The 17,250-nt window shown below is 45.8% G+C and overlaps 1 protein-coding gene across 1 annotated transcript in view; it reads left to right on the top strand.

Annotated features, from left to right (window-relative positions):
- The window catches only part of LOC146172008 (ADP-ribose pyrophosphatase-like), a 317,324-nt gene that overhangs the window by 180,656 nt on the left and 119,418 nt on the right, over positions 1-17,250 (top strand). Inside the window, exon 6 of the mRNA XM_084586232.1 lies at positions 4,627-4,720. Coding sequence (XP_084442358.1) covers positions 4,627-4,720 — 94 coding nt within the window. The remainder of the gene's footprint in view (positions 1-4,626; positions 4,721-17,250) is intronic.

Genomic DNA, 17,250 nt, shown 5'->3' with positions numbered 1-17,250 from the left:
CCTAGAAGGAACTCGAAGGGGGGGCATTTGTAAGGATCTAGCGCCGCACGGTGTTTGCAACTCTCGGTACGAGGGTTAACTGAGGAAGAAGACGACGCAAGTATGTGGCGCGTGCGGGACATGTAGGACAGAGACGACGTAAGTATGTGGCGCGTGTGTGGTAGTGCCACGTAATACAGAGATCGCTGGAGCGGCGTGGCTGGAGGATGGGTGGTCAAGGAGGTCGCAGACATCCCTGTAGTACGTGAAGCTGGGATGCTTGGGTTCTTCTTTGACCAGAACGGGCCCTCAACAATGAACTGGGAAGCAACCGAAAACAAACTCGCCAGGAAGGTCACGGACTTGTGTTTACTACTCTTCCCTCTCACAGTACAGGCAACTATCATCCATACCCTCCTCATCAGTACAATTAGCTTCACTTCTAGCATTCTTGACATGCCTGCAAGTACGAAAAAGACGATGGACGGAACCATTTTCTTATTTCTGTGGCAGCTAGAAGGCGCCCTAGACAAAGTAAGGCGCCCTGTGCTCGCCAATAAAGACATAGAGGAGATCTCGGCGTCCCAGACCTCACTGCCCTGGCTAGAGAGTTGCACATCATATGGGTAGCACGAGCAGTACAGTGCGACATACCACTGACAAGGATGTTCACCACCTACTTCTTGTCAACCAGGCTCACAGCCTTTGCCAGGGAGCCCCTCTCGCATACCTCCCCTCACGCTGGGACGCTGCTCACGTATTATCGTATGGCTGAGAAGGATTTACTACTGCTGAGAGAGGAGTTAAAGGAAGAGGCTCAGAGTGCGCAACTGAAGACCGTACTAGACCTATTGACCCCACCTCTACCGAACTATCTACACAAAGATCTAATGTGCGCCGAGCGTCCCATGTTGAAATACATCTCTGCGCACTTCCTGGATGCACGCCGTGCACCAGTCATGTGGCGCTACGCTCGCGGCATTTTACCGATCCGCCGCCGAGCCTTTGCTTCAGCATTGTCCGGATCCATCGATGCATGTCCTTTCTGTAGAGTGTGGGAGACCGCGGAACAGATTTTTCTTTAGTGTATCCTCCCTGCCTCACTCCTGGATCGCCTGAAAGTACTGTTTGAGCTGCCAGGAGTACCATACGCCACCGTCAGGTACCTCACCCCGCTGCCCAGCGAAGCACGAAAGCAGTTCGTGCTGTCTCTCGCTGAAATAAATTATAAAATGTGGATCGCTAGATGCCGAGCAGTCTACAGCGCGAAAACACCCTGTCTCCTCGAGGTGATGAAGAAAATTAGTAAGGAGCTGTGGCTCCACCTTGAACGCGAAAGACGCCAGTTCGGAAAGAAAACGTTCTTTAAAAAATAGGGCCACCCCATTATAATTTTCAAAGAGAATGGAAAGTTCAAAGTGAAATATCAGAAGATTTGCTCGCGTCAGGCTTTGACCCGCGGGGGTGGGGCGAACGTAGTGCACTGGCACTGCGACGCCACCCCGGCGGGAATACGCCAGATCGCATGAGCTCCTTGGCTGAGAAAAGCCCGCTCCCCGAAACAACTCCCCCCTCCCACCCCTGTGGTGCGGGAGGCCTTGCCTGGGGTGGGCGTAGGATGATGATGGTCGCTGGTAGTCTGTACCCTAACAGGAGAACTGCACCTGGTGCATCCTCCCTTGCATCTGACAAGACAAGAAGGTGCGGCTGATCGCGTCCCGCCTGGCATACAACCCGGGATACCAGACTTGGCAGAGGCCGTGGAGCTCCTGCAGGTCTCGTTCCACCTATCCTATGATCCCAGTGACCAGACCTGGGTGTGGCCGACTCCTGTTGTGCTCCTGGAGCACTTAGCCAGCACGCAATATCGGTGCCGTGCTGGGTGCACTGGATAGACGCACCTGGAAGTAGGGTGTCTGTCGCGTGACGGCACCCTGAGGCCTGTCGGCTCTGCCGAGCGTCTTCCGCCGCCAAGCCACCTGCCGGCTTGACCCAAGCGCCTGTGGACACCGGGTCTTCCTTGCAATCCGAGCACAAGCAAATATCGGGCGCGTCCGCATGAACTTCCCTCTTCTAGCGTCCGGTTACTGTTATTAGTTTGTATTCGTCTTCGTCTCGCTATTTGTTATTTATAGTTTTTCGTCTAGCCTAACGTGTTTGTATAAAAGGATATGTTACTAGCTTGACCACTCTGATGATGTGTTTGATCCCAGTAAATAAGCCCTTGGATTGCTGGGTTTTAAAGAACCTCCTCACACACAGTCAACTAATACCTCTCCCTGCTATTCTTTACCCAATGCCATGGTTACAAACTGTCTGGTATCCAGCATTCTTTCTGCCTACATTGGCACTAAAGTCGCCATTAGTACAGTATACTGTATTTTTACTTTCCCCATTGCCTACTCTATATCTTAGTTGAAGTTTCAGACTGCCTGGTCATCTGCCTGGTAGCTTACATGTAGTCGTGTATGCTTGTACAACCTTCAACCTATGCCCCTCATTAAACTTAATTACGATGACTGCCATACCGTGGTATGCCCAAAGTGCTGCCTGGAAAATTTTTTAAATACATTTCACCAACGTATTTTGTTTTATCGTGTCATGCTGCGCGCGGTAGCTGCTTGCTTTGCAAAGAAAGCCATATTCGATTCTGCCCACTTAATTCGAAATTCCTGCACCTTTATGTGTTTAACAAGTGTGTCTGAGAACCCCACGTGCTGAAATGACGCATAAGGAATAAGCCCAAGATCTGAAATGCCGCTCTGTTTGTCGGTGCAACCTGTTCATCCTTTATGAGGTGTACATGAAACGGTAGCTAGCGGTCGTGTTTTTTGCCGTGCACATTCACATGCTCCTGAAACCCAGTGGATGTCTGCGGGCCAGATTTTTGTTGTTTGCAGCGAGAGGCTCTTATACGCAAGTTTAGTGATGGACAGGCCGACTGTGGCACAAGCAGCGCGTGTCTGCTTGGCACTTCGAGACACTCCGCCCATGATGACGTTCGGAGCGCACATTCTTCTATCTGATGGCACCGGTCGACTGTCGATCGGTAGCATATATTTTGAGATTTTGTCGCTGCCGTTGTCAACTATCGCTGATACATTGTTCAGTTTTACATTTTAAGCGCCCATGTTTGGGAAGGGGCCCAAATAAATTCGTTCGACCTTAGTCAAATGTGGTATTTAAGAATTGGAACTTTTCTTTAAATATGTCCTGTCTAGTTAACCAAAAGAAACTATTTCAGATCTTTTTTCTTTGTTGCCGAACTACAGAATAGCTAAGAAAATGCATCATTCCCCAAGTCGCGCCTACTTAATTGGTTTTGACACCATATTAAAACGTCTTCCAATATTCCTATGAGAACACTGTTCACAAATCCAAGAATTCTTGCATTTTTCATGAAAACGTTTTTTTTAAGTTTCCATTATGAAATACAAGAATTCGTTCTAGACGTTTTATAATTTGCAGATAATCTCCTCTTTATTTCCAGGAGAGAATTATGCACGGTGTTTCTCGGTCATTGAAGCAATATTTACAACGCCGAAGCATTACATATATGTTACGCAACATACGCAGAAGCGGCACAGAGACCACTTGTGCTAATTAGCAAAACAAAGTGATCGCCTAGGTTAATTTCTCTTTAGTGATTTTAAATTTAACTTGGACATATTTCTCTGCAAGTTCATCAAACAAAATATACCATCGGTTACATTCACGTTACCTAAATTTACAAATTCCAACACCAAAATATTTTCTTTCCACAAGCATTTACTCTTACCAAACGTGTGAGCCTTCTACGCAAGGGTACTGTTAAATTTTCCGTAGCAGATTATGCAACACCCTAAACCTTTAGGGGCAAAAATTTGCGCAAATAAATTTAGACGAAGTCACCTAAAAAGCATTAGCAACGATGTAATTATTTACTATGCTAATCTTCTCAACCTCACTGTAACTCGCTGTTTCCAGATTTATATTAGCACTTTTGAATATTTTTCGATGTTATGGCGCTCTTTTCCGGGCTGAATTTCAGTATCCTTATCTTTTTACATGTTATGTGCAACACTTACGTTTAACATTGATATGACGCTCTTTGTTCTACATATTATATGACTCTTCTGTACAGAAGGCCCCTTCCAGCCGCATGCTGGGGCACCTCCTTCTGCATACCAATTTTAAAACAAACCTAAATATTTCTATAAAATGTTGATCCCAAGCGGCACAAACCTCTGGCCAAACGTGGATACTGTGTTAGCAATGAGCTGGTCATATGTTGTGCCGGTGCCGCCTGGGATTCTGAGTGCGGACGTCCTAAATCAATTTACATTATGTAGTAAGGGCCGTTATCTTATAACTTCGCTTAACAAGCCTTCTCGGCACCCTCTCCTCGAAGCAGGTGAACGTCACTCCGCATTGCACCCGCTTGCACTCCGTGCTTTCCTAATGAGGCCACTGCACTGAATGTTTTGAAATGGTTCCACTTATGTGAGTGCGAAACCTGATCGCTCTTCGCTTCAGTTGGGATTTATTTTATCCTTTTTATCAACTTCCACACTTTAATTTTTTTATGAGGAATAGCTCTTAGGGTCCAGAGCATGCTTCATTCCCCGGTTTGATTTAAAACCTAATTTATTATGTATTACCTCGAAGGTATCGAACATCACGGATATCCTTGGTCCAAGGAAGAGGTTTGGAAATCGCTTTGATGAAGATCTTCCGGACGGACCAATTCGTCTTGCCAGGAGTAAGCGACGAACCTTATTTCGCATTGCTCGTATTCTGACGAGCATATTCTTGAATGAGTTATTTGTCATCTCATATCCAAAGATAAAATTGTGCTGTAAAAAAAAAAAAATAGTTGTCTTCAACAGTGACATTTGTTGTCAATCCGCTTCATTATAACTTTCTAACTGGAAATTAGATGATTGATATTTAAAAGCACAATAATCACGGGACAAACACAATGAAGACACAACTGGATTAAGCACCACTTCGAACTAGTTGGAAGTGGCGCTTAGTCTACTTCCACTAGTTAGCACATACGAAACATACATATTGCCGCGAAACCTTCAAAACAGTATTTGCTGTTTTTTTAACAGCCGCCGGCATACAGGTTTATCACTCTGATTCTGGACCGCGTATCAGTTCCGTAATCTTTGTTTGTTAATGCTCGATGCCGCGAGTCACACCTTTATCAGTTTTGTTGTAGCACAAGATGCACCGAGATCTGTCTCGAAGGTTCCGACCACTCGGGTGTCTTTCCACAATGTTCCAGCCCGTGCTGGTAGCTGCTTGCGACGTTATCTAGATTGTTCTGTGCAGCCTTTAAGTGGAGCGTTGCTGAGTGTGACGGGTATTCTTTGTTCGACGATCGACGAGCACGTTTGTTTCTATCGCCGCCGCCGAGTTGCTTAGTTCTTTTGCTGCGCAAGTCAGCCCAAATAAACAGTTTTTTTAGTGCAATCATCGACCCTTCAATTGCGTCGTCGACCTCGTCACCACTACGTGACATCTGGTGGAGGTGCTGCCTTTGATCCTTCAAGCGAAGACCCAAGCCGTGTTCCTGTCACCCTGGAAGACCAGCCTACAGGTCACCGAGCCAGCCGCCGACTTCAAGGCCTACAACCCGAACACGGTCTGTTGCTTGACCCCATTCGATCTCGGAAGGCATCGACGCTGACAATGGCCCAGCCTACAGCACCGGTTATTTTCTTTCAACCCCGGGAGCCCCCCTGCTTCCATGGACTACCGGATGAAGATGCGGGAGATTGGATGGACCTTTTCGACCGTGTGGCAGATTTCAACGGCTGGAATGACGCCGCGAAACTTAGGCAAGTCTACTTTGTTCTTCAAGGACATGCCCGAGTTTGGTTCGAAAATCATGAGGCAACTATAAAGGATTGGGAGACTTTCAAGGAAGTGTTTATGACTGCCTTTTCAAGCATCGCCCGAAAGGAAAGAGCCCAGGCCCTCCTTCAGTCAAGACTGCAACTTCCTAACGAGTCTGTCCTGGCGTACGTTGAGGAGATGAAGCGCCTCTTTCGCCGCGCCGACCCTAACATGACTGAAGGTGAGAGAGTCAAACTTTTAATGCGAGGCGTCAAAGAATCGCTTTTTGGAAATCTTGTCCGAAATCCGCCAAAAACAGTGGCGGAATTTGAAACGGAAGCGTCTGCCATCGAGAAGACGTTGTACACCCGGATGCGCCACTACGAGCGGCCACTTCAGCCAGACTACTCAAGCCACTACCCCAGCGCATCTGCAAGTGGAGAGAACCTTCGTGACCTCATCCGGGTGATCGTGCGAGAAGAGCTCCGCCGAATGCAGCCATCATTGCAACAACCCCAGGTGGCGACGCTCGCGGACGTCATCCGTGAAGAAGTCCAGCAGGCGCTGGACGTTCCTGAAGCGACGGCTGCGACTGTTCCAGCACAAGAGGCAACAGCGACGAACTACGCTGGTGCATTACGTCGCCCTCCGCCCCGACGTGATGACTTTCCGAGCCCTCGCCGCTACCGGCCTGTTCCAGAAAACCGCCCCTTGGCTCCCGCCCGCCAAGCCTACCAACGACCAACAAGCCCCAAGAAGTGCGACGCATGGAGGACAGCGAACAACCGGCCATTATGCTTCCACTGCGGTGAGGCCGGCCACATTACAAGAGTACAATCCAGGAGACCAAGTGTGGGTTTGGACACCTGTTCGCCGTCGCGGATTAAGTGAAAAGTTGTTGCGTCGATACTTTGGGCCGTACAAAATCATTCGCCGCGTCGGCCCACTGGACTATGAAGTCATTCCCGACGGAATGTCAGCATCACAACAGCGACGCTCACGCCACAAAATTGTACATGTTGTACGACTGAAGCCATATTACGCGCGTTAAATAATGTGTGGTGTTTAAAATTTGCAGTGCTTATGTTTAGTTGCTTTGTTTTGGAACATCGAGGCGATGTTTTTTTTTAAGGGGGGAGTAATGCCACGAAACCTTCAAAACAGTATTTGTTGTTTTTTTAACAGCCGCCGGCATACAGGTTTATCACTCTGATTCTGGACCGCGTATCAGTTCCGTAATCTTTGTTTGTTAATGCTCGATGCCGCGAGTCACACCTTTATCAGTTTTGTTGTAGCACAAGATGCACCGAGATCTGTCTCGAAGGTTCCGACCACTCGGGTGTCTTTCCACAATGTTCCAGCCCGTGCTGGTAGCTGCTTGCGACGTTATCTAGATTGTTCTGTGCAGCCTTTAAGTGGAGCGTTGCTGAGTGTGACGGGTATTCTTTGTTCGACGATCGACGAGCACGTTTGTTTCTATCGCCGCCGCGGAGTTGCTTAGTTCTTTTGCTGCGCAAGTCAGCCCAAATAAACAGTTTTTTTAGTGCAATCATCGACCCTTCAATTGCGTCGTCAACCTCGTCACCACTACGTGACATCTGGTGGAGGTGCTGCCTTTGATCCTTCAAGCGAAGACCCAAGCCGTGTTCCTGTCACCCTGGAAGACCAGCCTACAGGTCACCGAGCCAGCCGCCGACTTCAAGGCCTACAACCCGAACACGGTATGTTGCTTGACCCCATTCGATCTCGGAAGGCATCGACGCTGACAATGGCCCAGCCTACAGCACCGGTTATTTTCTTTCAACCCCGGGAGCCCCCCTGCTTCCATGGACTACCGGATGAAGATGCGGGAGATTGGATGGACCTTTTCGACCGTGTGGCAGATTTCAAAAGCTGCAATGACGCCGCGAAACTTAGGCAAGTCTACTTTGTTCTTCAAGGACATGCCCGAGTTTGGTTCGAAAATCATGAGGCAACTATAAAGGATTGGGAGACTTTCAAGGAAGTGTTTATGACTGCCTTTTCAAGCATCGCCCGAAAGGAAAGAGCCCAGGCCCTCCTTCAGTCAAGACTGCAACTTCCTAACGAGTCTGTCCTGGCGTACGTTGAGGAGATGAAGCGCCTCTTTCGCCGCGCCGACCCTAACATGACTGAAGGTGAGAGAGTCAAACTTTTAATGCGAGGCGTCAAAGAATCGCTTTTTGGAAATCTTGTCCGAAATCCGCCAAAAACAGTGGCGGAATTTGAAACGGAAGCGTCTGCCATCGAGAAGACGTTGTACACCCGGATGCGCCACTACGAGCGGCCACTTCAGCCAGACTACTCAAGCCACTACCCCAGCGCATCTGCAAGTGGAGAGAACCTTCGTGACCTCATCCGGGTGATCGTGCGAGAAGAGCTCCGCCGAATGCAGCCATCATTGCAACAACCCCAGGTGGCGACGCTCGCGGACGTCATCCGTGAAGAAGTCCAGCAGGCGCTGGACGTTCCTGAAGCGACGGCTGCGACTGTTCCAGCACAAGAGGCAACAGCGACGAACTACGCTGGTGCATTACGTCGCCCTCCGCCCCGACGTGATGACTTTCCGAGCCCTCGCCGCTACCGGCCTGTTCCAGAAAACCGCCCCTTGGCTCCCGCCCGCCAAGCCTACCAACGACCAACAAGCCCCAAGAAGTGCGACGCATGGAGGACAGCGAACAACCGGCCATTATGCTTCCACTGCGGTGAGGCCGGCCACATTACAAGAGTACAATCCAGGAGACCAAGTGTGGGTTTGGACACCTGTTCGCCGTCGCGGATTAAGTGAAAAGTTGTTGCGTCGATACTTTGGGCCGTACAAAATCATTCGCCGCGTCGGCCCACTGGACTATGAAGTCATTCCCGACGGAATGTCAGCATCACAACAGCGACGCTCACGCCACAAAATTGTACATGTTGTACGACTGAAGCCATATTACGCGCGTTAAATAATGTGTGGTGTTTAAAATTTGCAGTGCTTATGTTTAGTTGCTTTGTTTTGGAACATCGAGGCGATGTTTTTTTTTAAGGGGGGAGTAATGCCACGAAACCTTCAAAACAGTATTTGTTGTTTTTTTAACAGCCGCCGGCATACAGGTTTATCACTCTGATTCTGGACCGCGTATCAGTTCCGTAATCTTTGTTTGTTAATGCTCGATGCCGCGAGTCACACCTTTATCAGTTTTGTTGTAGCACAAGATGCACCGAGATCTGTCTCGAAGGTTCCGGCCACTCGGGTGTCTTTCCACAATGTTCCAGCCCGTGCTGGTAGCTGCTTGCGACGTTATCTAGATTGTTCTGTGCAGCCTTTAAGTTGAGCGTTGCTGAGTGTGACGGGTATTCTTTGTTCGACGATCGACGAGCACGTTTGTTTCTATCGCCGCCGCCGAGTTGCTTAGTTCTTTTGCTGCGCAAGTCAGCCCAAATAAAGTTTCTTTAGTGCAATCATCGACCCTTAAATTGTGTCGTCGACCTCGTCACCACTACGTGACAATATACAGATTTTATCGTCCCATCGGAAGATCAGATTTACTTGGGTAACACACGCTCAATGAATTTCTTTTCCGCAGCGAACAGAGCATGCAATGTATCACTTATCCACGAGCTGGCTTTACTTTTGATATAAAATGTTCCGATCAGTTCAATAGCAGTCTTGTCTCTGCTTTTACCCAGAATGCTCACGTCACAATAGCATGGCTTACAATCACAAGACGGGCACTCTGTAATGTGATTCGGCAAATGCGTGCCTTCTTTCATTTCGTTCATGTTCTTTCGTTCGCTCACTGACACACCGTCCTATGTATAGGAGGGGCCGCAGTACAGGCGTATTACGTGCACCATACCTTCAGCGCATTTCACATAGGGTTTCCTGTGTTCCCTTCTCGCAGCCTCATTCCTTCCTTTCTTATTCGGGAGCCCTCCGAGCTATCTTGGTGCTAAAAAAAACCACCGGTACTCGTCGGCGGTCAGGAAACATTTCAAGGCACCACGACAGCTATAACATCTTCACAATGAACGTCTGGCTTAGCTCTACCACTACGTTTCCTTCTTTTTGTAGAAGGCCACGGGCGAACTATGAAAACCGGCTGCCAATACCATTTACTGTGAGGACATGACTTGCCGAGCGCGGATTCAAGGCATAGTGAAGCGATTCCTCTTTTTACAAATGCGAGGAATCAAAGGGAAGCGGCTGGTTCTTCGCATATGTCGGGCACAACCACAGCCGATCTCCACAAAACTCGATTTTCAGGTCTAAAAGCTGTAATGAAATCGTATCAGGAAGTTCATATGTACACTCAGGCCATTTCAATGATCTTTGCATAACGATACAATAGTGTCCACAGTTTGCTAAAGCTGGAACGTCCTTTTGGGTTAACAAAATAATGAAATCATCGACATATCTCAAATTGAAATTTTCGATCAAGACCATTCCCACTTCGAGTTATTGATCAATTCACTCTCGCCCTACAGTCTGGTCTGTCGACTATCCCAGTTAGCTCAGTTTGTAGAGCGACTGCCCTGTGAAGGGAGCAGTCCCGGGTTCAGTCTCCGGGCCCCAGGGCAAACTTTTCCCTTAACTACGAAACTTCTGAGGAAGCTATCTTTCCCTTTTATCCATATGGCTCTGCTTTGGGTAGATAGCAATGAGTAATTAATCCCTTATTACATATCTAAAAACTTTAAAAAACTTATTATTTGGCAAAACCTGCTGCAGGACTTGGTCAATCTGAAATAGAGCACAGATGCCACCCCAGCCGCAGTGTCTGCTCTTTGCAAAAAACCGCTGGTGTAAAATGGATAGAAGTGGATTCTAAATAAAGGTGTGACAAAATTAAAAATTCATCCGTAGATAGACGAGTTGCGTTCAGAAATGAAATCGGGTCGTTTTCTTCCATGCAATCCCTGGCCATCGAGAACAAGGCTTCATGAAGTATAAAGTAAAACAAATCTACAATGCCTGCTGAAAAGTCACTACCGACCTTCGAGAAGGTTACTAATTTCATTCGATCAAAAACGGATCATTTGCATACAGCTTAGACAAATACTTACACAAATATAGGCTGATCTGTTTCTGCCACGAACCCTTCTCGGTCACATTAGTTGGAAATCATATACTGCTTGTTGGTTTTTACAGCAAAGAAAACTTTCAGTGCTTTTTAATTACTACTGCCAATTTGTTTAACAAGGGCATTTAAACCCAGGCGATTACACAAAGCCAGAGCGGTGGCTTTCATATTTGTAGTTTTCACAGTTATAGGAACAAATTGCTTTCTAATGGCCTGAGCTGCCGTTGCTGAGAAGTTATCACCCGAAATAATTACAAAACTAACCTCTTTGCAAGAGTCGCAGGGGATTATTCTTACAGTACGACGCGTTGACTCCAGTAGACGTTTCAGCCTCGCCGTTATGGTGCAGTTTTTAGTCCCTTTTCGATGGAGGCGAAAAGCAAAGTGTGCTGTGCGATATCACGCAACTCAGGTGGTCGAAATTTCCGGAGTCCTCCAAGACGGCGTCACTCATAGCTTGAGTCGCTTTGGGACGTTAAACCAAATGAATCAAACCAAAACGAGTAGATTCCAGGCTCCACGTGGTCTTCGGTTAACCAGACTTGAGAAGGCACATTCCTTGCTCCTTTCAAGTGGTTTTCCTTGCAGTTCGCCGATTGATGACCAAATGTATATGAGGCGATACTTTTGGTCCTAATTCACATTTTGGCCTTTTTTCCAGAACCCACTTCACCTTCTCAGGCAGCTGATTGTCATCCACTATCACCAAACCTTTCTTTCTCTTTTCATATTTTCAATTCCTTAATAATCTATTGAGCACTGCTGCTGTTCACTCATCTGAGAAGCCAGCTTGTAAAAGGGAGGGAAGTTCTTTTTGGCAAGCCATGTTGTGGAAAAACCTGTACAGGCTTAAAATGGCAATTTTGTGGCCATATTACCCTGAGGTGACTTTTCATTGTAGATTTATTCCACTCCGTTTCTCATAGCGCCTTGTTCTCGCCATGGCACCTGTGCTCTATCACAGATTGGCCAAGTCCTGCAGCAGGTTTTAGCCAAAACATGGTTATTATTGTTTTCTATTTATTTATTTATTTATTTATTTATTTATTTATTTATTTATTTATTTCCTTATGGCCCAAGCAGGAGGGGCATACCAGGTAACAATCAAACGCAGAAAAACAAAAAATACAGTACACACAATTCGGCGAGAGGAAAGGAATCATAATAGTAATAGTAATTATTAAAACATTTGATAGTCGAACAAATAAATATAGACAATAACACACACCACAATTCGGCATGAACAAAGGAAACAGATAAAAAGTACTAAAAAGTTGAGCAACCTAACTAAACTAATGACCTTCCAATGCCTTGTTAAAATTACTGCTTTGGAAAAGACATTCTCGAAGCAAATTCCAATCAGAGATGGTCCGAGGGAAAAAACTGTACTTCATTGAATTTGTTAGGGCGAAGACAGGTTGCAGCATGTGTTCCCTAGTGTGTCGTGTTCGTCTTGCAGTAGAAGGTTGGACAAAGTTAGGTAATGGAATATTAATTTCCTGCAACAGAATCTTACGAAGAAACAAAATTCTGTTCATTTTGCGGCGGACTGAAAGGAGAGGCATGTCATTTTCATCTATCAGCTGTGTGGGAGAATCAGATCTGCTGCACTTGTGGAAAATAAACCTGACTGCTTTCCTTTGTATCATTCCAAGAGCAGTTATGTTCTTTTTTGTGTGAGGGTCCCAAATGATAGAGGCGTGGTCAAGTTTAGTCAGGATGAATGCGTTGAATGCCAAAAGCTTTATATTAGAGGGGGCATGATTAAGTTTTCGTTTTAGGAAGCAGAGTGTCGAGAATGCCGAAGAACAAATTTGTGAGATATGCGGTGACCAGTCCAATTGATTGGTAAGCGTCAACCCTAAATAAGTATGGCTTGCTACTTCTTTAATATTGCCATCCCTGCAGGTAATAAGTGAATGGGCTAAAATGTTTTTTCCTTGTTACACGTAGGAGTACAGTTTTCTTGATATTAACTTTAAGGCTGCATTCCACACAACATTTGTCAATAGCTGTCATAGAAGCTTGAAGAATACCATGATCTGAAGTTTCCCTTATCTGCTTAAACACTATGCAATCATCTGCAAATAATCATATAGATACAGAATTTGGAATAACATCAGGCAAATCATTTATATATATAAGAAACAGTAATGGACCCAACACGCTTCTCTGCGGTACACCCGAAGTGACACACAGTGATTTGGAAACGGCACCATTCACCTCAACAAACTGACTCCGCTTTTCTAAGTATGAATCTATCCATTGAACTATATATTGTCAAAAACATATTAGCTCTAATTTATGAATAAGTTTATTGTGTGGGACCGTATCGAAGGCCTTGGCAAAATCCAAGAACAATATGTCCACTTGGCCGGAATTGTCAAAAGCAGAGGATAATTCATGAACAGTTGACACAGGTTGGGTAACTGTTGAAATTCCTTTTCGGAATCCATGTTTAAAAGCTGATAAAATGTTCTTGTCACTGAGAAAAGCCCCAACGATACCCTCCAGAATGTGTTCTATAATTTTGCAACAGCTGCTAGTTATTGATACAGGATGGTAATTGGATAGTACTGATCGATCACCTGATTTATGAATAGGCAATACACGTGCTAATTTCCAGTGAAAAGGTAAATCACTTGTACGGAATGAAACCGCAAACATGTTGGCTAAATACTCAGCAATCTGTGAAGCTTAGCGTTTTAAAAAAGTGTTTGGAATGCCGTTCATTCCACAGCCTTTCTTTGTGTCAAGCTGGCGTAGCAATGATAATACGCTTTCTGTGGAGATGGAAGGAATACTACTAGGATCTATACATTCTTTCGGCTTAGTAAGGACAGGTTTCAATGTGAAAGCCCTTTGAAAGTAATGATTAAAAGAATCCGCAATTTTCTGGCTATCAAGTGACACGGTTTCATCCGTTTTCACTCTATCTATCACTTCCTTTCTCTTACTTAGATGCCTCCAAAATCTGCTAGGATTAGTATTTAAATATGAAGGAAGAATAACTTTGTAGTAATGATTCTTTGCCATCATTAACTTTCGTGCTAACGCGTGCTTTAATTCTTGAAAGATTGCAGCAGGAGCTTTATTATATATTAATGATTTTAATATTTTGTTAACCAAAAACGGAAGTTCCAGCTTTAAGCAAACTGTGGACAGCGTTTTATCGCTATTCAGTGAGCATGGAAAAGGCCTGTAATTTACACATGAAGTTCCTGATAAGAGCTCATTGCAGTTTTTAGACATCAACATTGAGTTTTGTGGTGGTCGGGTATGTTGGTGCTATGCGCGATACCCCTGTATTACAGTCGCTCCTACATAGGACAGACTGGCCGGTATGTCAATGAACGAACGAGGGAGCACGAACGAAATGCGGAAAAAAATGAAGGAAGGCACACATTTACGGAAGCACATTACTTCACTTCACTTTATTACCTTAAAGACCCCCCATTGGGGGTATTCCATAAGGGGTGGGAGTACAAACATTGATTGAATATGATTGCCTACATGATATTTATGAAGTGCATATTTAAACTGTTGACAAAACTTGACGGGCAGGTGATGGCATCAACATCATAGGGATTGCTCATCCTGCGATTGTGAGCCTTATTATTCTGACGTTAGCATTCTTGGTTTACGCTATGGGATAGTCACATTGATGTTGCTTTAAGAAAGTTGTCTCGAGCAGTTGGCATTATTTACCGTTGCAGAGGATATCTCGAATATCAAGTAAAAATTCTGCTTCATAATGTTCTGCTTTAACCTCATTTTAATTGCTGTTTCCTGATCTGGGTCACAACCACGTATACAAATTTGCAAAAGATGTAATACTTGAAAAAACTTTATCAGAATACTTTTCAATCTACCATACAAAAGTCGTTTCCCCAAAACAAACATAATACCAGTATTCAGTCTTTAAAATTATAAGCTAGCACTTGCTTTCCAGTGCGAATTAAAATACCATCTCGAATCTTTGCATGAGTTGTCGTTACTGGGAAAAAAGCTCTGTGTCTTGCCCTACCGCCATAAAGAGGAGTAGATTGTACCAACTCCTAGAACCAACTACGCAATGGAAAAATTATCCTTTGCCCTGCCAGCACTATTAAACAACTATAAGAGATCGTGGACGGACCTGTTGAAAATATCAAAAGAATTACGAAAGCTTCACTGCATACATCCTTAAAATCTATACCTCTGTTCCTGTGATATGTACATTTAATTGTACTGCTTTGTATCCTCTGTAATTATTCTATTGTTGTTTTATTTTCTTTGATTCTACTGTATTTTATTTTGGAACTCCTAAATTGCGAAGGGCTTATATGTGTACTTGTGTGCATCTTTTCGTGCTTTGTTGTTGTTGTTGTCCTTGGAGGGAGGCTGTGGGCCTTGTCAAGCTGAAGTTTAGGAGCAGCTTTTACCCACAACCTCCTCCATCATCGCGATGGAAATAAAGCTTATTATCATTATTATTAATATTATTATTATTATTATTGTTATTATTATTGGCACTAAGATGGCGCCCAGTAAGGAAGCATGTGAGCTGTGCTCTCGCCCGTTCTTTGGCAAGCAGCAGTTTTACGCTGTGCCGATTGTGCGAAACGTGTTCACTCGAAGTGCGTCACTAGCCGTGTTTACATGAATGCGACAGCTAGCGCATCGCATCGTATCGCAACCGATTCCTAGCGCATCGCATTCATGTAAACAAGGGTAATGCGCTAGTGAAGCGCATCACATGAATGAGCCAAGCAGGGCTGTATTTAGAGGGGTAAGTCAACTTACGCCTCTCAATCTCAATAGGCGACACCGCGTTCCGCCACCACCGCGCTAGAAATGATGCGCTACATGTAAACGCTGTCGCATCGCATTACCTTGAGGCGCTACGAAATTCGATGCGATGCGATGCAATACTGTCACCTTCGTGTAAACATGGCTACTTGGGCGGATGATGAGCTACAACTCTTGAAGTCTGGCTCACGGCCATTCGTGTGAAATTTGTGTGTGTCGTCGTGTGACAGTGCTAGACTTAGCGACGGTGGTGCGCCAGCAGCTACGCTCCTTTCTTCCGTCGCCCCGCTCCTGTCCAACCACCCGACCGGTTTTCCCCCATCAACCCCGACCGGCGAGTATGGCGGTGAGTTTGCCTCGCTACGGGTTCTCCTCCTAGACGCGCTTGAGGGGATCTCTTTTCTAAGCGATGAGGTTGCCCAGCTGCGGGATGAGAATGAGCGCCTTCGTGGGGAGAACTCACGGGCCTTAGCACAACAAGCCGAGGTCATTGCCTCTCTACGTGCCGACGTTCGCGGCCTACGCCAGGAACTTGTGCGGCGCGCTGCTTCGCAGTGTGAGACTCCTCTCGCCGAGTCCATGGGCAATCCTACCCAGGATGAGCAGCTGTCTGTGGACAACTCTGCCGCTCTTCATCGAGGGATGACTCTCGGCAATGTTTCCGGTCCATCTTCTGCCTCTGCTCTTCCCCGTGCGGTTAACCCTCCCAGTGCAATGAAGAAGCACCGAAGTCCAGCCATCACTGGCGCATCGAGCTCATCCGTCCTTAACGTTGCCTACCAAAAGAAGCGTCCGAAGAATATTTTCGTCTAAAAGCTCTGTCCCGAAACAACATCGGTAGACCTTATTAACCATCTGAAGTCAATCAATGTTGCCCCCATTTCCTGCTGGCAGCTAAAAACAAGGTACGACTGCTACTCGTCCTTCCATATTACAGTTCACGAAGAATCGTACAGTGAGCTTTTGAGCCTTCGATGTGCCCGATGGATTGCATTTACAAGGACTTTCGTGGGAAGCTTCATGACGATATGCTGCATCCCTCAGAACTGACGCTAAATTGCAGTGGCTTCTAATTTGGACATATGTTATCAAAATGCCCAAGGTCTTCGGACTAAGGGATCTGAATTTTTTTCTAGCGTTTTGTCCTGTTGTTATACCGCAGTTGTAGTTACTGAACCCTGGCTGCCAAACGATGTCCCTTCCAGTGATTTCTTTCCTAATAATTACTCTGTTTTTCGTAGCAACCGCCCTGAAATAGGACTCAAACAAAGAGGAGGTGGAGTGCTCATTGCTATTGACAGTTCTGTGAAGTGTGTTCGACGTTCCGATCTGGAAACTGTAGAAAATGTGTCTGGCTTGAGCTAACTTTAAATCGACATGAAAACTTTTACTTGCAGCTTTCTACATTCCTCCGAATTTTCCTCCTCCAGCCTATGATGATGTTCTGCTCTCAATCAAACAAGTTATAATTCGCCATAGCAAACACACACTTCTCATTTTAGGCGATTTTAATACTCCAGGTATCAACTGGAACACATTTACTTATTCTCACAAGAATCGTTACAAATTA

This window comes from Amblyomma maculatum, unplaced genomic scaffold (assembly GCF_055883805.1).
Source record: "Amblyomma maculatum isolate TAMU_Amacu unplaced genomic scaffold, ASM5588380v1 scaffold_15, whole genome shotgun sequence".
Classification (NCBI taxonomy): domain Eukaryota; kingdom Metazoa; phylum Arthropoda; class Arachnida; order Ixodida; family Ixodidae; genus Amblyomma; species Amblyomma maculatum.
Note: the sequence above shows the minus strand (reverse complement) of the source record. Positions and strands in the feature narration are given on the sequence as shown.